This window comes from Furipterus horrens, unplaced genomic scaffold (assembly GCF_987537825.1).
Source record: "Furipterus horrens unplaced genomic scaffold, mFurHor1.1.pri manual_scaffold_3, whole genome shotgun sequence".
NCBI classification, from domain to species: Eukaryota; Metazoa; Chordata; class Mammalia; order Chiroptera; family Furipteridae; genus Furipterus; species Furipterus horrens.
The window spans coordinates 180,768,359-180,787,353 of NW_028327173.1; the positions used below are offsets into that span (position 1 = coordinate 180,768,359).

General features: G+C 38.2%; 1 protein-coding gene and 1 non-coding gene across 3 annotated transcripts in view; both read left to right on the forward strand.

Moving 5' to 3' along the window:
- Nucleotides 1-415: 415 nt before the first annotated feature.
- HIF1A (hypoxia inducible factor 1 subunit alpha) overlaps nucleotides 416-18,995 on the forward strand; it is a 42,725-nt gene continuing 24,145 nt past the window's right edge. For both annotated transcript variants that reach the window (XM_090270961.1, XM_090270962.1), the window contains exons 1-2: nucleotides 416-555; nucleotides 18,435-18,625. In XM_090270961.1, coding sequence (XP_090127087.1) covers nucleotides 521-555; nucleotides 18,435-18,625 — 226 coding nt within the window. In that variant the 5' untranslated portion in view covers nucleotides 416-520. The remainder of the gene's footprint in view (nucleotides 556-18,434; nucleotides 18,626-18,995) is intronic.
- LOC150016880 (U1 spliceosomal RNA) lies at nucleotides 4,201-4,364 on the forward strand. The gene has a single exon (XR_016510290.1). It is a non-coding gene; the product is annotated as a U1 spliceosomal RNA (small nuclear RNA).

Consider the following 18,995-nt stretch of genomic DNA (forward strand, 5'->3'; position numbering starts at 1 on the left):
CAGACAGACGTGGCCTGGGGTGGGGCCTGGTCGCCTGCGTCGCTCGCCATTGGCTTTCAGGGAACCAGCCTCCCCCTCAGGTGAGGCGGGCTTGCAGGAGTGAGAGCTGAGCTCTGCCGGCGAGCGCGCCCCCGACGCTCTCCTTCCTGCCCACTCGCGTGCCTGGAGCGCGCCTCCGTCCCTGCCCGCCCCCTGCCGCTGCTTCAGCTCCATAGTGCACAGAGCTGCCTAGACTGAGGGGACGCGAGGATCGCCCTCGTCCCCGCTTGAGCCAGTCGTCGGGTCGGGCCTTGACAAGCAGCCGGAGGGAAGGCTCTTCTGATCCTGGCGTGGAGTCCTGCGATTGCCGCCTGCTAGTCTTGCCTCTGATCTCACGAGGGGTTTCGCACCGCTGGACGTGCCTCCTCTTTGCCTCCTCTTTGCCTCCTCTTCTCTCCCGGGGTGTGGAGGGAGCGAGCGCTTAGGCCGGAACGAGCCTGGGGGGTGGCCGCCGTGAAGGCATCGCGGCGACCGACTTGCGATGGAGGGCGCCGGAGGCGCGAACGACAAGAAAAAGTAAGCCCATGCTCTCCGCCGGCTCCCCTGCCTGCCCGCCGCCCTGGGCTCGCGGGCCGGCCCCGGCGTTCTGGGGGGCCGCCTTTTTGTTTCTGCCTCTTCTCCCCTCCTCTCTCTCTCTCTCCCCCAACCTCGCTGGCCGGGCTCCCCCTCTGTCCACGTCGCCATCTTGTTGTAGGGGGTGGGAGAAGCCTCGAAAGCGCTTTCTGGGGCCGGTGGCTGGACGCAGCTCGCCCTCCCTTCCCGGCCGCTGGGGCCTCCCGCCACCCTCCTTACCCGTCTCAAAAAGCCAGCTTGCCCTGTGCCCCCTTTCGGACGGACTTCCCCTATCCTGAACCCCCGGGAGAGAAATGAGTCGCAGCTCGATCGCCGCCGTTTGTAGTGAGCTTCCGCTCCTTCCCGCCCCCATTCTCTCCGGTTCCATAGAAAACGGCCCAGGGCGGACCCTGCGCGCAGGTCCTGGCTTCCCAGTGGGCTCGCGGCCCTGGTTTCCGACCGAGGAGCTCGCACGGTCGCATGCGATCCTGCCCCAAGTTGGCCAGCCGCGGCGGGTGTCTGCCTTTGTGCATTGGGGATTTGCCGCGACGCCCTGAAGATGCTAACTTTTCAGTTTGCACGTGCAGGTTTTGGTTTGTTTTAATCGCCTTGAAAAAGTTGCCTAGACTGAGAGTCGAAGTAACGGGAATTTAGAGAAATCGCAGCCTTTTAAAGAGAATATCAGACTTGGGTACTTGTATTTCTTTCATCTGTCAAGAGAGCCCAGACGTTACGAATGAACATGTGCCTCATTCTTGGAAGTATTTTAGTGAAAATGTAGCGGCTGTCTCTATTTAGGCAAACTTTTTTAATGAGATTGGAAAAAAGTATGTGATCAAAGCAAATGAAATGTATCACTAACATTTTTAGAAGTCTCATTTTCCTGAAATTGAAGCATATTAAAGAGAACCTTCAAGATATATCCGAAGTAATAAGTATTCTGTTAGAACTTAATGCAAGTTTGAAAGGAAAGAAAACAACAATCTGGAAGGTCTAAGCGGTATATCACAGGATTAAGAATTGTTAGTCGGACCAGTGGAATTAAGAGTGACCTCCTACACTCTCCCTACACGCAGTTTGATCCACTTTGGTGTTTTAGCTTTTGTGGAAATCATTTTAAGGAATTGAAGATTTATAGTAAGAGTTGTGGTTAGAAGGTTGGCTTTACTGTTAAGTCCTTCCACTCTTCAAGGAGAGATTAGTTTCTCTAATCAGTATCAGCAGAAGATAAATGTGTTTGTGTTCTTGCTATTTTGTAGGTTCTTTTTTGGTTCTTATTCAGTAGAATGATACTGTACATTCTTAGTTTGTATACAGCAGGGAAAGCATTTATAAAATTCAAAAAGTGACTAAACAGGTTTAGACTTAATTCTCAGTTGCCAGTAATAAATTGCAATTAATATTGCAGAAGTGATTACAGTGCTTTTGATGAAATGATGTGGCTGTTATATTGTAAACCTAAGGCAAGACTGCCTTTTGTAGTGCCAATTTTCTGTCCTTTTTATATGCTGAATCATACTTAATACTGTACATTAAGTTATGCATGGATCACTTCCTTTTCACAGGCAATATATATAATATTGTATTCATTTATCCTTTGCAGTTCATCAGTTGAGAATATAATAAACAGCTTTAATATAAATGAACTAATTAGCTACTATGCATTGCCCCAACTCTATAAACTAGCTCTTAGATTTTCCTCAGTCCCATCCCATCTATTATTTCAAAATTCTTCTCATTTGAAAGTTTTAGCAAATTTGGACCAGATCAAATCATATTTCTTAATATAGAGGTTCTTAAAAGTGAAAAATTAAGTTCAACACCTAATAAATAGTGACTGCTCAACAATTTTAGATGCTGTTTGTTAAAGATGTCTGGTGTTTGTCCCTTTCTAAACAATAATTTTTGAACTTTTTGAAAAGGTTACAGAGATTGAGGGGCTGGGATTTTCCATTTCCTTACAATTTTCCATTTTAAATGAGCCTTCAGAATCTGGGTGAGGGACACAAACTTGTCTTTTTTCAAAGAAAGTTTAGGAAATTCATAGTTGAAGGACTGGAAGAAATCAGAACAGAGGATGGGTATGGTTATAATAGATTTAATATAGGGTCTTTGATGTTGATTCCTTAGGGGTAGTGGCTGGCATTGATGTCGATTTTTAGATTTCAAAGAAATGTCAAAAGGTTCATCGTTTGGTTTCAGATTTCAGAGCATACTCCTTACAAGTTTTCCAAAACACTTTATTGGATCATTAAAGTAAAATCTTTGAGAATGAATATTCCTTAACTTCCTCTTTAACTCAGGCCATTAACGGTCAAGAAGCTCTCTACTTTATCAGTAACTTTTTTTATTGTTACAATTTTACTTTTATTTTCCACTTGTTTGAAGTCATCATGCCTGGTGGTTAGAGCAAGGATCTTGAGCCAGACACCTCTGAGTTGAGTCCAGCCTTTTCACTTTGTTAGCTTTGTAAGTTTGGGCAAATTACTGAATGCTTCTGAGCCTAAGTCCTCTTTTTGAAATGCTGATAATAATAGCAGCCAAATTAACAGTTACTGTGAAGATTAAATGAGGTTATGTCCAGTGCCTGGTTTAGGAGTCTTGGTAACACTTGAAATTAAGCATTTAAACTAGAACCTATTAAAGTTCTAGTCTAAATTTTCACACTTAAAAACCTTTTTTTGCAAGTCCTTCCAAGTATTTTTGTTTGTTTGTATTACTTCCTCTTCCCATCACCTCATCCATTTTTTCTATACCTCCGAAAAATGAAGACTAACATTGGATCCAGAGCTTTGTTTTTGTCTGGTTAAATTAGTACATTCCTAGGTTATATTGGCATCTAGGATCAATTATTCTGTTTGAGCAGTCTGATCTACTGTCTATTCTAGGTCCCCTTCTTCATAATTTCTTACCCTTTATTTAATCTCTAAATAGGTTACTTTGAATTTACTTTGGACTAGAGAGACTCGAGTCATAAACACATTCTAGTCATACAGGTCATTTCAACAAGGTGTTGTGCAAGGCATTGCAGTCTTAGGACTGGCAGTAACTTAACATTTTTGTCTTAATGCAACAGTTGAGACCATTTTATAAATATTAATCTTTGCTAAAATATTTGATAAAATGTTTATTCCCAATAAAGTATATGAACCTACATGGTAGAAAAACTGTTCTTTGCTTATGAATTTCTGCAGAGTTAAGACCATTGGCTTCTACCTCAAGTTAATGCCTCAAGCATGTATTAGTTTAATTTTGGGGGCTTGATTTGTATGAAATCAATATATTAGTGCACTCTTCCACATGTATGTGTTTATTGATACATGTTGTTTTAGACTGATAAAGCGTGATAGTTCATTCCTGTGGTCCATTGTAAAGCATTTTGTGCACTTTGGAGAATGTTCAATTTTCTACTCTTTCTTCAGGTTGACTTCCATTGTCCTTAAGCTCAGTGTTAAGATGGCTGTGGTTACATTTATAGTATGTTAGGAGTGGTGTGTAGGTGGCTTAGGGGGATTACTCTCCTGACTGATTTTTATTTATTTACTTATTTATTTTTGGAAGAGCTTGTAATTATAGTGTTTGGTAGTGAGATTAAAAACTGTTATGCATATACTTACTTGGCAGGGGAGATGCCATGATCATGAAGGTGGTTTTCCCAGTGTGAGGCTTATCCATTGCTCTCTGGGTGTGCTGACCCCTGCGATTTCCCCAAATGTGGGAAACTTGACTGCATAACTTGTGGTAGTGGAAGACTGTGTTTGTGCTCTCCCCTAAAAAAACAAACCTGTTATGCATAGATGTTAAAGAGTTGGGTTGGATTACAATGCTTATTCATAGATGTGTCTTAAAATATAACATAAAAAATCAGGTGCTTCTTTAAAAAGATTAAAATCTTATCTAAGATTGTTAACACGTCTGTGTCTTAACTAGGAGAAATAATCTAATTTAAATATGTTGTTGGATCACTTTTCTATTAAGCGGCTTATCTTAATTATTGAAAAGAACATTCTCCTGTTTTCTTTTTCTTTTTTTTTACTTTTTTAAATGTTGGGACTAATTATCTAGTTGATGGATTTTACCCAGCCTTCAGCTACTTGTTATGTGTTGTGTATGTTTTCTGCTTAACTGGAGGGTTAGTAAAGAATTTGAAACTAAGATAAACCAGTTTCTTGTTGCTCATTATTTTTGGTGAAAGTATGATGAGGGTTTTTTAATTAATTGTAGGTATTGGAATTTTAAAAATAATGATATCCTTCTATGTCTCTTGGAGCAAGAAGAATTAACTAGTTTGTATGTGCATTGAGTTTTATATTAAAACTTGTGTTTTCTGCAATAAGAAATAAATAAAACTATATTTGCCAGACATGATCCTTTTAGAAAATATGTAAAATCTAAATTTAATTGTGGTAAAAAGAAAAACCCTTAAAGTTTCCCATCTTAATCATTTCTTAGTGTACAGTTAGTGCAATAGTGTTAAATATATCCACACTGAAGTGTAATCAATCTCCAGAACTTTTTCATCTTGTAAAACTGAAATTCTATAACCATAACAACTACACTTGATTTACCACCCTCACCCCCACCAGCCCCTTCATCTCTGGCAACCATTATTCTGCTTTCTGTTCTTATGAATTTGACTACTAAATACCACGTATAGACTTCCAGCCAAGATGGAGGTGTAGGTAGACATGCTTCACCTCCTTGCACAACCATAAGAAGGATCACAGCTAATTGCAAAACAAACAACTAGAACTGCCAGAAAATTGAACTGTATGAAAATCTGACAAACAAAAATTCAAAGAAGAAATATTCATCAAGATGGGTGCACCCAGACAGAGTCAAAGCAGCTCTACCTAATACAGAGAGGCTGCCAGATTGGGGAGACAGAAGAATATGGTCTATGTGAGAGACCAGATCAAAACTCCAGAAAAAGAACTAAGCAAAATGGAGCTAGCCAACCTGTCAGATGCAGAGTTCAAAACCCTGGTGATAAGAATGCTCAGAGATCTCACTGAGTACGGTGAATGCATAAGGGAAGAAATGAAGGCTACACTAAGTGAAATAAATAAATATCCACAGGGAACCAATAGTGAAGGGAAGGAAGCAGTGTTCAAATGAATGAATTGGAACACAAGGAAGAAATAAACCAGTCAACCAGTACAGAATGAAGAAATAAGAATTCAAAAAAGTGAGGAGAGAATAAGAAGACTGGGACATCTCTAAGAGTGCCAACATCTGAATCATAGGGATGCCAGAAGGAGAAGAGGAAGAACAAGAAATTGAAAACTTAATTGAAAAAATAATAAAAGAAAACTTCCTTAATTTGGTAAAGGAAACAGACATATAAGTCCAGGAAGCACAGTGTGTCCCAAACAAGTTGGACACAAAGAAGATCACACCAAGACACATCATAATTAAAATGCCAAAGGTTAAAGATAGAGAAAGAATCCTAAAAGCAGCAAGAGAAAAACAGTGATTTATCTACAAAGAAGTTCCCATAAGACTGTTTACTTATTTCTCAAAAGAAACTGTAGGCAAGAAGGAACTGGTAAGAAGTATTCCAAGTGATGAAAAGCAAGGACTTACAAGCAAGATCACTCTATCCAGCAAAGTTATCATTTAGAATGGAAGGGCAGATAAAGTGCTTCCTACAAATGGTAAAGCTAAAGGATTTCATCATCACCAGGCCTTTGTTATATGAAATGTTAAAGGGACTTACTATGAACAGTAGAATGACAGCAAACTCAAAACTATCAACAACTGAATCTAAAAAAACGAAAACAAGCTAAGCAGATGGCTAGGTCAGGAACAGAGTCATGTGGACCGTGGGAGAGGCAAATGATCTATGTTTCTCATATTGATAGTTCTCTCCCTCTTTTTCTCCCTTTCTTCCCCTCTCTAAAATAACTGAAATCTTAAAAAAAAAAAAAAAAAAGTAGAAAGTTTAAGTTTTTATAAATTAGGGTATATGTATATCTGTTCTTATAGACCTTTCCATGTAAATTCAGATGTTAAGTATTAAATTTCTTTATAGTGACCCACTTTTCCCTTCTCAGTTATAAACATGTTTCACTGGGCAAGATCACAAATAGACTGAATTTAAAGCTTGTGATATAAAAGAGAAAACTGGCATACAGTGAACTCTTAATAAGTATTTGAACAAACAAATGAAGCAATGGAAGACTAATTGAATGAACAAAGAGAGTTTAAGATTTTTTAAAGTTTTTTTGGAAGTCATGTTCCATCTTCTATGTCCTACTTTTCATAGGGTTTATTTATTTTTTATTTTTTTAATGCTTGGGAACCCCTCATAATAGTTTGGAACTTTCTTGAACCTTGGATTTTAATTTTTTGTCATTTAAAAATACTTACAGTATTTTTAAGAACCAGGCTAGTAAACATTTTGTTAATAAATACAGCTGTGTAACATGTAGTTGGCATTAAAGGTATGTTAAAAGTTAGTGCCTGCCACTCTACAATATATGGAAGAAAACAGCGAAAAAGTTTGCTTAAAGAGGCGTATGACTGCAGAAGATCAGCCAAGTAATTATTCTGGAAAGTCCCTTTACCCTTATTTTATTTTTAGCAAACTTTTCTCAACTCTACTGTGAATGTCCAGAAAGTTTGGACTAGCTTAAACTCCAGCAGTATAAGAGAATGCCGTTTTCTTATACTTCATCATCATTAAAGTTTGTTTTTAATTTAAAACACTGGCAATTTGATAAGTACATCAGGATTCTTGTTTTCAAATGATAAAACACAACTCCAACTAGTTTAAGGGGGAAATAAGGCAGTTACTGGCTCACAGAATCTAGCTTTGGTTTAAGGGACAGTTAGATCCAGAGTCTCAAGTGCTGTCCTCAGAGTATCATCCTTTATTTTCTCTTGAAAATTATGTGGTTTATATGCCTTTGCTCTGTTTGCATGATGGCCTTATCCTGCCTCTTACAGGCTATATGACATGAAAGATGACCACTAGCATTTTCATGCCTGTATTCATACAGTTTTTGATAATCTAGTATCCATAATCAGTTTTTTGGATGAGGGTCAGTTTGCCCTTCTTGGGCTGTGTGTTTTTGACTATGCCAGTTGCGTTCCCTGCTTTTATGAGTCAAATGTCTTTTATTATTATTATTATTAAAGAGTTTATTTATTTTAAGAGAGAGGGGAAGGGGAGGAGAGAGGGAGAAACATCCACGTGTGAGAGATATATCGATTGCCTTTCACATGCCCCCAACTGGGGACCTGGCCCGCAACCCAGGTATATGCCCTGACTGGGAATTGAACCAGCAACCTTTTGGTTTGCAAGCGTGTGCTTAATCCACTGAGCCACACCAGCCAGGGCCCAAATGTCTTATTGTAGTTTATTTGATTGTCTTGATGTAGATTATTATCTCTTTATACAGTACTCTTGATCAATGCTGGTATTGTAATGAATGGACTATAGTTTTTGTGGCAGATTACCTGAATTCATATTCTAATGAGTTTCTACCAAGCATAGTTGTTTTGCCATTGTTTTTGCTGTGCCTTTTGGGAAGCTGAGTCTCTTCTACCATGGATTAGGGTTTTCATTTCATTTCCCTAAGAAAGTGGTAGTAATGGATGACTAATGGCTAAGAGTTTAAGCTCTAGAGATTGACTGCTTCCTTTGCCATTATACTAACTGTGATCTTGTACAAGTTGTTTTACCTCTTTCTACTTCTCACTTTCCTCATTTGTAAATTAGGAGTATAAGAATAATTGCCTTATTATAGGATTGTTGTGAGGATAAAAGAGATATTAATGCATGTGAAACACTCAAAACATTTCTTGCAATATAGTAAAGGCTTAATGTATTAGGAACTCGTCGTCGTCGGCAGCCGTCCGTCTCGAGAGACGATGGTGTAGCTTCTTAAGAGTCTATCTGCACCATCGAGAATGGCTGTGCAGTCCGACTCGGGAGTGACATGGTATCTGTCTCCTCCCGTGTTGAATCGACATCTTGCGATGACGCTGGAGTGTCCTCTCCAGTGAAGCTGAAGCTACAGAGCCTGGGCAGGGTGATATGGAGGGTCTGCTGTTGCCCATGCAGCAGACCCCCCCTCTCTTCGCAGCTGAAGGGTCCAAGGGAAAGACGGAGTCGATACAGCTTGGGTTCAGGTGCGCCGCAGGAGTTGCCGGTGTTGACTACAACGTCAAACCGCCTTAGGGACTCCGGCTCCGGATTTTCTGTCGGGGTTTACTCCCTTAGCCTTTCCCCTGAAGAGGTATGCCGCAAGGCAGCGGAGGTTTTTTGGAGTCAGAGTTTTCCTTCTCTGATGTACCCTGACTGGAAGATCGAACCAGCGACACTTAGCTCACACTTAGCTCGCAGGCCGACGCTCAATCCACTGAGCTAAACCAGCCAGGGCAAATTAGGAACTATATATTATTATATTAAGTTGTTTTCAGAAGAGACTCCCTTGAAGTCTCAGGATATTTCTTAGAGTCATTCAAACCTTCTTTGGGACAATCTGACAAAGGCTGATTATAGTCCTTTGGTCCAGACTATCAGTTAACTTAGAATAGAATAGTTAGTGCTACTTTTTCTCTACATTGATATATTTTCCCGTGAGTATCTGGCCTTTGCAAATTAAGTGAAGGTTTGGTTTTTTTTTTTTTTTGTACATACATGTTATTCTAAAATAATCATTTTCCATATTGATAATAGTAAAGGAAGAAATATATTCTAAAGGGTGTTTATTTGGCTGTCAAAGGGTGGGAACTTAAGAGGCCTACTTTTCCTTGCTCTTTCGGTATTAATTCATTAAACGTCTTTCATTTAATGTTTTGGTGGAAGAAAATTGGAAATTGCCAGCCTTTGCAGAGAACATAGCTAAACTGTTTAAATGGGTTATATGTCAAACCAGTAGTCATAGTATTCCCTGTGAGTGGAGGAAGGAGTAGTTCTTGGATAATGTAAATAAGTTGATTATTTCCATGGTTTAAATTATTTTTTCAACCTTTGACTGCTGCTGTAGCACCTAACCACTCTAACCTATAACAGATTGTCCATTCATTTATTCAACAGATATTTTGTACATCTGATTTTTCAAGAAAAACATTGAATTGTTGATGGCTTAGGTCACAACTAAATATTCAGTCTGGGGTGTTAATTGATTCATCCATAACATATGCCTTTTTATTATTTTTTATTTTTTAGTGCAGTGTGTTTTCAAATTAGAGATTCTTGCAAAATACTGACTTTAGGATTTTTTAAAAAAATTTAATATAAACCATCATAGGCGCATCTTCCATAGTTGTGTTAACCAATCTGGCCCGTCTGCTTTAAGAATTTTCTTAGACACACAAAAAACTCTCAAAAGACAGTCTATTTTCGGCAACTATAAATGTTAGAAAGTTCTTTATTCCAGTATTTTTCAACCCACTAATGTTTAGATCTTTTTCAGAGTAATCTCCATAATCCTTTGAGATGTGCCCAGTGAGCTCAATCTGGTACCATTAAAGAATGTGACCCTGTTAAAAAAAAAAAAATAATAATAATAATAAAAAGAATGTGACCCTGTTCATTTGGTACCAATTTCATCATAAATAAATGCAACCTTGAACACAGAAGAAGGCTTATAGCAAGAGTATAGACCTATATAGAGATCATTTAGATGATCCAGAATATGCTTTTTATTCTCACAGGACCAACAAAATGAGAATGCACTTTTTAAATTATCATAGAGTTTACCTTCAACACTGGTTACTCTATCGAGCAAAGCCCTGCCATGTTGTAACTCCCACTTATTAATCACTGGAATTGCATAAATCACCAAATCTTCCTTCCATATGACATCCTTTTCAAATATCTGAAGGTATTCATCATGTCTCTTTTTTCTAATCCTAAGTAAAAACATCCCCAGATTTTCTTTAATCTTTAAATTAAAAAATTATATGTTGAGCATCTGATTTGTAGAAAGGCATGGGCTATATTAAATATGGGGACTTGAGTCTGAGACCTGCCCCTTACTAATAGTGTCACCTCCTCTTTATAGAGAAGGAAACTGGATAATTATTTAGGAAAATTTATTTGAAACATTGGATAAGAGAGATTAGTATGGTTAGAGAACCAAGACATTTTTGCCTCAGGAGAGCTTCTCCTTTGTCATTGTTTCTGGAATCTTCGTCATGGTCAGGGTTTTGAACTAAATAGGAAAAATCTTTGGGGTGTGATTTCAATGTGTGTACCTTTATTCTGAGACGTATGATTTTTTATTATGTAAATTCTTGATTATTATAACTTAATGTATTTTCTGTTATATTTAACTAATTAAGGACACATTCTTCTCAATGCGCACATACACAAAGTGTTGTGTCACTGACCTCTTAAGTTCCACTTTCAGTTCTGTTAATATCAGAAGGCATATAACATGGGAAATGGAGAGAAAAAGCATTTACCAGCTGAGAGGGGGAGGTAAATAGAAAGGGAGAGTAGTGATAGAGTAAGTGATATGATTTTGGGAAAGCCATTCACACAGCTGTCACTCAGGGACAGTGATTCTCAACCCTTTGATTTTTATGGCATTCATAAAGAGATTAAAATATTAATATTATTTATAAAAAATTATTTCAAAGAATTGAAAAAACTGTTCCATAGTTAGCACATTTTTCATTTGATCATCTTTGAATCCTAATCATGATCTTATATTTTTGAGGCCAAGTTACTGGATTTTTTTAAGCATACACTTTATTACTGGCCCATCCTGGAATTGTACCTCTAGTTTCTTATTCTCAGCAATTGTACCTTGCTTGTTTGGTATTGCTCAACCCACTCAGTTCAGTCTTCTCCCTGACAGACATAGTTGTCATATTGTTGCATATGTAAGTTGTAGGTAAAAATACAATTTTCTTATTTTTTCAGAATTTGCTAGTTAACCTGTTAAGTCTCTGCTCTAAGACCTGCTAATGATTTTCAAACTTGTGTTGCTTAAGAATCACCTGGGTGTTTAGCTATTATAAGGAGTCCCAGGACCCACCTCCAGAAATTCTCATTTGGCAATTTTCAGATGCGACTCAAGAATCTGTAAATTTTTCAAGGACCTATAGATGAGACACAAACCTTGAACAGATAAGAGTGCTCATCAGAATCATCTGTGAAATTTTTTTGTAAGCAGACATGCCAAATTTACAATTTGAATTTCCAGGGTTGGGATCTAGGCACATTATATTTGGGAGGTAAAAGTTCTGTTGGTAATTGTGATGTTTACCGCAAGTCAGTCATTGACTAGACTAAGTCCTTAGTGTATTTTTATAGTTACTGAGTTCTAAGTATGTGGCAATGTAAATGTCTTAGAGATTGGCCACGTTTCCTGTATTTGTAAAACATTTGGGCAACATTTTTAAGAGAAAGTTTTAATAAACCATTTTTGAGTATGAGTGAACAGTCTTTTACTTTTCTGGCCATTTTTGGAGGACACGTATAGAAGTATTTTTTTTTAGAGCAGAGGGGCTAAAAGTGTTCTCTAGACGAGCATCATTGATACTACATGCTAACTTGTTGGAAATGCAGATCCTCAGTCACCACCATCCTCCTGAACCAGAAACTTGGGCGTTAGAGCCCAGTAATCTGTATTTTAAGAATCCTCCAGGTAGTTGTAATATAAGCTAAAAGTTGAGAACCTCCAACTTAGAGGATAAGTTTCCCATACAAATTTTGGTTTTATTTATCTAGTACTTTATATATAGTAGGGGTCAAAGGTTTTTTTCTTTTCTTTTTTTAAGTACATTTTATTGTTTATGCTGTTACAGTTGTCCCAATTTTCTTTCTCTTTGTTCCCCCTGCCTGGTACCTGCCTTCTCTCCAGCAGTCCCTCCCCGCTTAGTTCATGTCTATGGTTGGCTACACCCTTTCCTATACTATTCTTAACCAGGCGCCTGTCTTATTTTGTTCCTACCAATTATGCTTCTTGATCCCTGCACCATTTCCCTCTTTCTTCCTCTTCCTTCTCCCAGCTGATAACCCTCCAAATGATCCCCATACCTATGATTCTGTTCCTGTTCTTGTTGTTTGCTTAGTTTCTTTTTGTTTTTATCTTTTAGATTCAGTTGTTGATAGTTGTGAGTTTGTTGTCATTTTAATGCTCATAGTTTTGATCTTCTTCTTTGTCTTAAGTAAGTCCCTTTAGCATTTCATGTAGTAATGGCTTGGTAATGATGAATTTTTTTAGCTTTACCTTGTCTGGGAAGCACTTTTTCTGCCCTTCCATTCTAAATGATAGCTTTGCTGGATAGAGTAATCTTGGTTGTAGGTCCTTGCTTTTTTCATCATCACTTTGAATATGTACTGTACTTCTAGCCTCGAAAGTTTCTTTTGAGAAATCAGCTGATAGTCCTGTGGGAACTCCTTTGTAGGCAACGCTCTTCTTTTCTCTTGCTGCTTTTAAGATTCTCTCTTTATCTTTAACCTTTGGCATTTTAATTATGACGTGTCTTGGTGTGGTCCTCTTTGGGTCCAACTTGTATGTCTATTTGCTTTGCCAAATTAGGGAAGTTTTCTTTCATTATTTTTTCGAAGAAGTTTTCAATTTCTTGCTTTTTCTCTTCTCCTTGTGGCACCCCTATATTTTGAATCTTGGTACGTTTGAAGTTGCCCCAGGGGTTCCTAATCCTTTCCTCATTATTTTCAATTCTTGTTTCTTCTTCTTGTTCTGAGTGAATGTTTATTTCTTCCTTTATTCCAAATTGTTAGCTTGAACCCTGACTTCTTTCCCATCACTGTTGGTTCCCTGTATATTTTTCTTTATCTCTCTTTGTATAACCTTCTCTTCTTCCTTCATTTTGTGGCTGGACTCAATCATTTCTCCAAGCATCCTGATTATCATGTTTTGAACTCTGCATCTGGTAGGTTTGCTATCTCCCTTTCATTTAGTTCTTTTTCGGAGGTTTTATTTTGTTCTTTCATTTGGGCCATATATCTTTGCCTCTTCAATTTGGCAGCCTCCTTGTGTTTGTTTCTGTGTACTGGGTAGATCTGCTTTGACTCTGTGTCTTGGTAGTATGGCTTAATGTAGTAAGTGTCCTATAGCGTCCAGTGGCACAGCCTCCCTTATCATCCAGGCTGGGTACTCGAAGTGCACCCTTCGGTTGGTCTGAGTACACCCTCCTCTTCTAGTTGAGCCTTGGTTGCTACTGGCAGATGAATGGAAAGGATTTACCGAGGCCAGTCAGCTGCATCGACTGGGTCTGACCACTGACCACCAACCTCTGCCCTCCATGGAGGATCAACTGTGCAGGGGCAGAGTGGTGGTGCTCCAACGTGGTCTGTAGTTGTCCACTAGGTACATTGGTTCTGGAGTTTCTTGGGTGGTGCAGGCCAAGGTGAGCCCTCACCTGTGTTTTGCCCACCTGTGGCATCCTGCATGTGAGTTGGCTGCTACTTGCCCTGGGCTTGGAGATTCCCAGGGGAAGCCAAGCTGTGGATCTAAGCTGGCTCCTGGTATTGCCCGGGGTGGGGGTAGGGGTAGGGGGCAGTGGGGGCACTTGAACTCAGGAGGCCAGTTGTTGCTTGTTTGATAGGATTTAGGAAGTTTTGAAGCATGAGCCAACACTAGCTATTTATATGGAAAAGCTGCCTGGGTAAGGGCAGTGTCTCTGGGGATCTCCAAGGCAGGTCAGTGTTGGCCAGACTGATGGAGTCTCAATATGGCATCAGCTTGCTGGTTCTGTTGCTCTGTGGGGGAAGAGAGTTTAGGAAAAGGACAATGGCCTCTGCTTGCCCTGATGCCAAGACACTTCAGACTCTCCTTGTATATATACCACTGGTGTCTTTCAAGCTGCTACCCCAGTGCTGGAGCTCGGAGTCCGTGTGTGGGTTCTTAAGAGGAACTGCTTGGGAGTCCAGCAGTTTATTGCACCGACTCAATCCACACTGGTTTTTGCAGCCAGAAGTATTTTCCTGGTACTGGAACCCTGGGCGAGGGGGCCTGGTATGGAGCTGGGACTCCTTGCTCCCAAAATATCCCTCCTGAATTTTTATCCACCGCCTGTGGGTGAGAGACCAGCCTGTTCTTTATCTCCGCCCTTCTGCAAGTCTGGATTGGTGTGGTTTCTTTAATTCTGTAGTTGTCAGACTTCCTTTTAACTTGATTTCTGAAGGTTCTGAGTAGTGGTGGTTCTATATTTTAGTTGTAATTTTGATGTGTGTGACGAGGTGAGCCATGTCTGCCCTTGCTGGCATCTTGACTGGATCCTCTAACTTTAGTTCTTAGAGTCATACGTATTTACAATTAGGAACACTGACAGACTTCTCTTGTGCAATCAGTAGGCAACACAGATGACTTAAAAAAAGCTGAGATTATTTTGTGTTCTTGTTAATCTAAAGAATAATAGGCATTCTCTGTCAAACAGCTATTGCTTATTCGTGAACTCTGTACAAAAGAAGCTTAATAAGATAGTGGCTCTAAATTACCTCCTTAAATACATTTCCTATACAAAAATAATTTCAAGATATAATTGTTAGTTTCTTGTCCAGTGGTGTATGTGAAATAATAATAATAATAATAATAAAATTATGAGTGTGTGAAAACTATAGTACCACAAAAATTGAGTTATTTTGCTACTTTACTCAAACATTTGTTCTAGGGCTGTCATGGAATTGGGTAAGAAACTATTCAAAAGGCAGAATTTTTACTGTACTCTTCATTGGTTTCCAGTATGACTAGTAGTCTGTGAAATAGCACCTTATGCAGATATAGAAGTAGCAGAAATTTACTTGATCTGTACTTAATTTTAAAAAATACATAGATAGAATTGATGATTTTGAGTAATACAGTGAGCATATTTCCATGCTGAAAACCTGCCAGTTCCCTTCTGGTCTACAAACCTTTTATTGTGTAATCTAAGTAGTAAGTAAACAAATAGTACAGAATTCATCTCTTCACGCACCACATGGTTTAACAGAAATAATTCTTGGTCAACACTGTAATTCTGTGAGGTATGACCTGATAAAAAGAGACTTCCTATGAGTAGACAGAAGCTGGGCAGTGCAGATGCTGAAACTCATAAGAACTTGGGAATCTTTTAAGCTTAGAAATGTTTTAAGAACTCCCATAGTGACATGTGAAGACCATCAGATCAGTTTCTTCATTAAATTTTTATTGCAGGTCTCCTAATTGCTTTAATGTCCAGATTGATTACTGATTTTCATTTAGGTTTGTCAACTCTTGAAGTATTATGTTACTTATTTTATTGAGGCTTATTTTTCTTACAAGAAAAATTCTGGCACATGCTCAAATTCTTATTCTTTTAGTCTTCACTAGCTTGGATATATTGTCCTTGAAATGTTTATACATACAAGCTCTTATTTCCAATGGATTTGTCTTATAATTTAGTTGACACATCTTGGACAATCATAATCTTCAAAGTTCTGGACAATACAAGTATTTCTAAAGCTATGGAGATAATCCATCACCATGGTTAGCTTGATCAGCTACAGATAATAAAAGAATTTAAGTTCTTCATAAAATGTTTCACTTGTTAGTAACTTAGATTTGGTTGAGTAATTAAGAGAAAAGGGGAGAGTAAGTCTGAAAGGTGCTGATAAAAATCTGATCATCTAGACTGATTATGGCATTTGAACTAATAATATTCAGGGTTATCATGAGGTTATTGATCACCATTTTTTTTGTTGGTTTTACTTGAACCAGATAGGAACCTGTTTCCCACTGCCGTTGCCCCTCTCACTTGCCAATTCAAAAGGTGAGGGAAACAGTATCGCACATGCTAGGGCCAATGGGGATCCACTTGGCCTCTACCCTATACCCTGTCCTGAGGAACTCTAGTATATGTATAAAATAAACTTATAATACTTTTATTTAGTACATTTTATTTTTAAGTTCAAGTTTTAAACATTAATTCCTTAAAGTCAATTAGAACAAAGAGGCAGTTCTAATGCGCATTAAAAAATCAAGTTTCAGATTGACATCATTGTATTTTCATGATAGCCTCAGCATCTGATTTATTTTCATGTTTTTATATAAATTGTACAGCATTGAGAAAACCCTTGTTCACACAGATTAGTGACAAGTAATAATAGTTTTTAATTGCTCACCTTAAATCTCAAGATACTCAAGTTAAATTAATCTAGATGAATTGAAATTTTTGTACTGAAGTTCAGTTCTAACAACAGCATATGTTGATATTCCTTATTAAAGTATAAAAGTTAGATAAGCACATGAAATTGAGTAAGTGCTAAAAACTATATTATCACTATTGTCACAATACAGCTGTTAGGTATTTACTTGTTATTACACAACATAATTGGAGCATGTGCTGAGAACCCTGCCTGTTTCTTGAGAATGTTGCTTCTATGATTGAACCTTGCAGTTCTGCAAATCATTTGGAGGGAGGAGAGATTTGAGGTGAAGACAACTATGTACATCATTCATAGGACTTAAAGGTGGATTAAGTGAAATAATGATGGCAAAGTCCTTAACATACTGCTAAGTGCTCAATAAATGGTAATGGCTGTTTTCAACATTTAATAATCGACTTAACAGGATTAATTTGAGGGTCATAGGAGAGCAACTGAGTATTTACCATAGAAGGCGCATTCTCCGTGAGAAGATAAAGCATTGTGGAAGAACAAAGACTTTGGAGTAAAAAACACCTGGGTTCAGATCCTGTCTGCTACATAATGGTTCTTTGTAACCAACTGCATCCCAGTTTCCTCATCTGTAAAATAGGGATAATATTTAAGCTATATATAGGTTGTTAAGTTAGAACTAGGCGCCTCGTACAGGGCAGTGTTTGGCACAGAGTAGGTTTTAATAGATGGCTATTAAAAAAGAAACTAAGGACCGAATCCAGTTTACCTTTGTTTATCTTCATTTGGGTCAGTTAAGCAAAGTCAACTCTTCTTGGTGTGACTTGGGAAATCTTTTTGATCGACTTTATTCTTGGAAGATTTCTCCAAAGATACATCATTATATTGACACCTTTATAAATTGTTGTCAACTGGTTCCTTTAAATTCTTAGTATTGTGCCATATCTTTGTTTTTATTCCATAACCTTGCATTTATTTAGCACCTGTTGTGCTACTGATAGATGAGGGGCTGTTAAGGGAGTAAGCAACCTGAAAATGGGAGCTTATTATAGCTGCTAATATAAATTCTTATACCTTATAGTCAGTATTGCTCATATGGTAAGGTGGAAGGTAGGAGAGTATTGGAGTCAAAAGAAACAAGTCAAAAATCAGTTTGTAGGTATTACTGCTCTTCCTGCTTGGGATTGGCCAAAGGACATATATGCATAACCCATAGATACAGACCACACTGTAGTGATGGCCAGAGGGAAAGGAGTTTGGGGATTGGGTCAAAATGGGTAAAGGGAAGGGAATGTGGGCGGACATCTGTAATAGTGTCAGCAGTTTACAAAAAAAAAAAAAAAAAAAAAAAATCACCTGCTTTTAAGTTACTGTGCACAACTTCCATTTCTCTAGACTTAATCGTGATTTCTCTGTGTTGAGGCTTTTTGAATGGCAGTGAAGGTGCAGTCTTCATATACAGGCTGTGTTTCAGATTTGGGCTAAACAGAACCATCCTCTTCAGTTTGACATGTCGGAGGAAACACCTACTTCAGACAAGTTTAAAACTTCATCTTGGACTTCTTATGAGACTTCTTTGTCTCAGTAATCCAAAAATTTATATAGCTCTCCATTAAAAATACTTCATGTGGTAGACAAATCTCTGTATAATTTAATTACATAGCATCTTCTAAACCTTCTATGGTAAGCAGAATGTAAAATTAGTTTTATTCAAGCAAATGCAAACTAACATAAATTTTCTATCTCTTTCCCCATCCACTTCTTTTTTGATAAATAGGATAAGTTCTGAACGCCGAAAAGAAAAGTCTAGAGATGCAGCCAGATCTCGGCGAAGTAAAGAGTCTGAAGTTTTTTATGAGCTTGCTCATCAGTTGCCACTTCCCCATAACGTGAGTTCGCATCTCGATAAGGCTTCTGTCATGAGGCTTACCATCAGCTATTTGCGTGTGAGGAAACTTCTCGATGCTGGTGAGTTGTTTCACAAGGTCATGATAGGCCTAAAAATTAGAAATTAAAAGTAATTAGAAATTATATTTAGAGGATGGCCAATTTCTCCTTAATATACAGTATTCTCTCATTTATCACAGGTATTATGTTCTAGACACCGCCCCCCCACCCCCGCAATAGGTGAAAATCTGCAAAGTAGGAACCTTACATTTATTTTAGTGTTTGTATATATTTTAAGGCTTTATGAACCCTTCCCACATACTTATAAATCGTTCCCAGTCCCTTATTAACCTTTTCACACTTTTATAAACACTAGTTATGTTCTTAAAACATATTCTAGACTCTTAAACCTACGTAACTTTAACAACATACGTATACAGTACCACAAAAT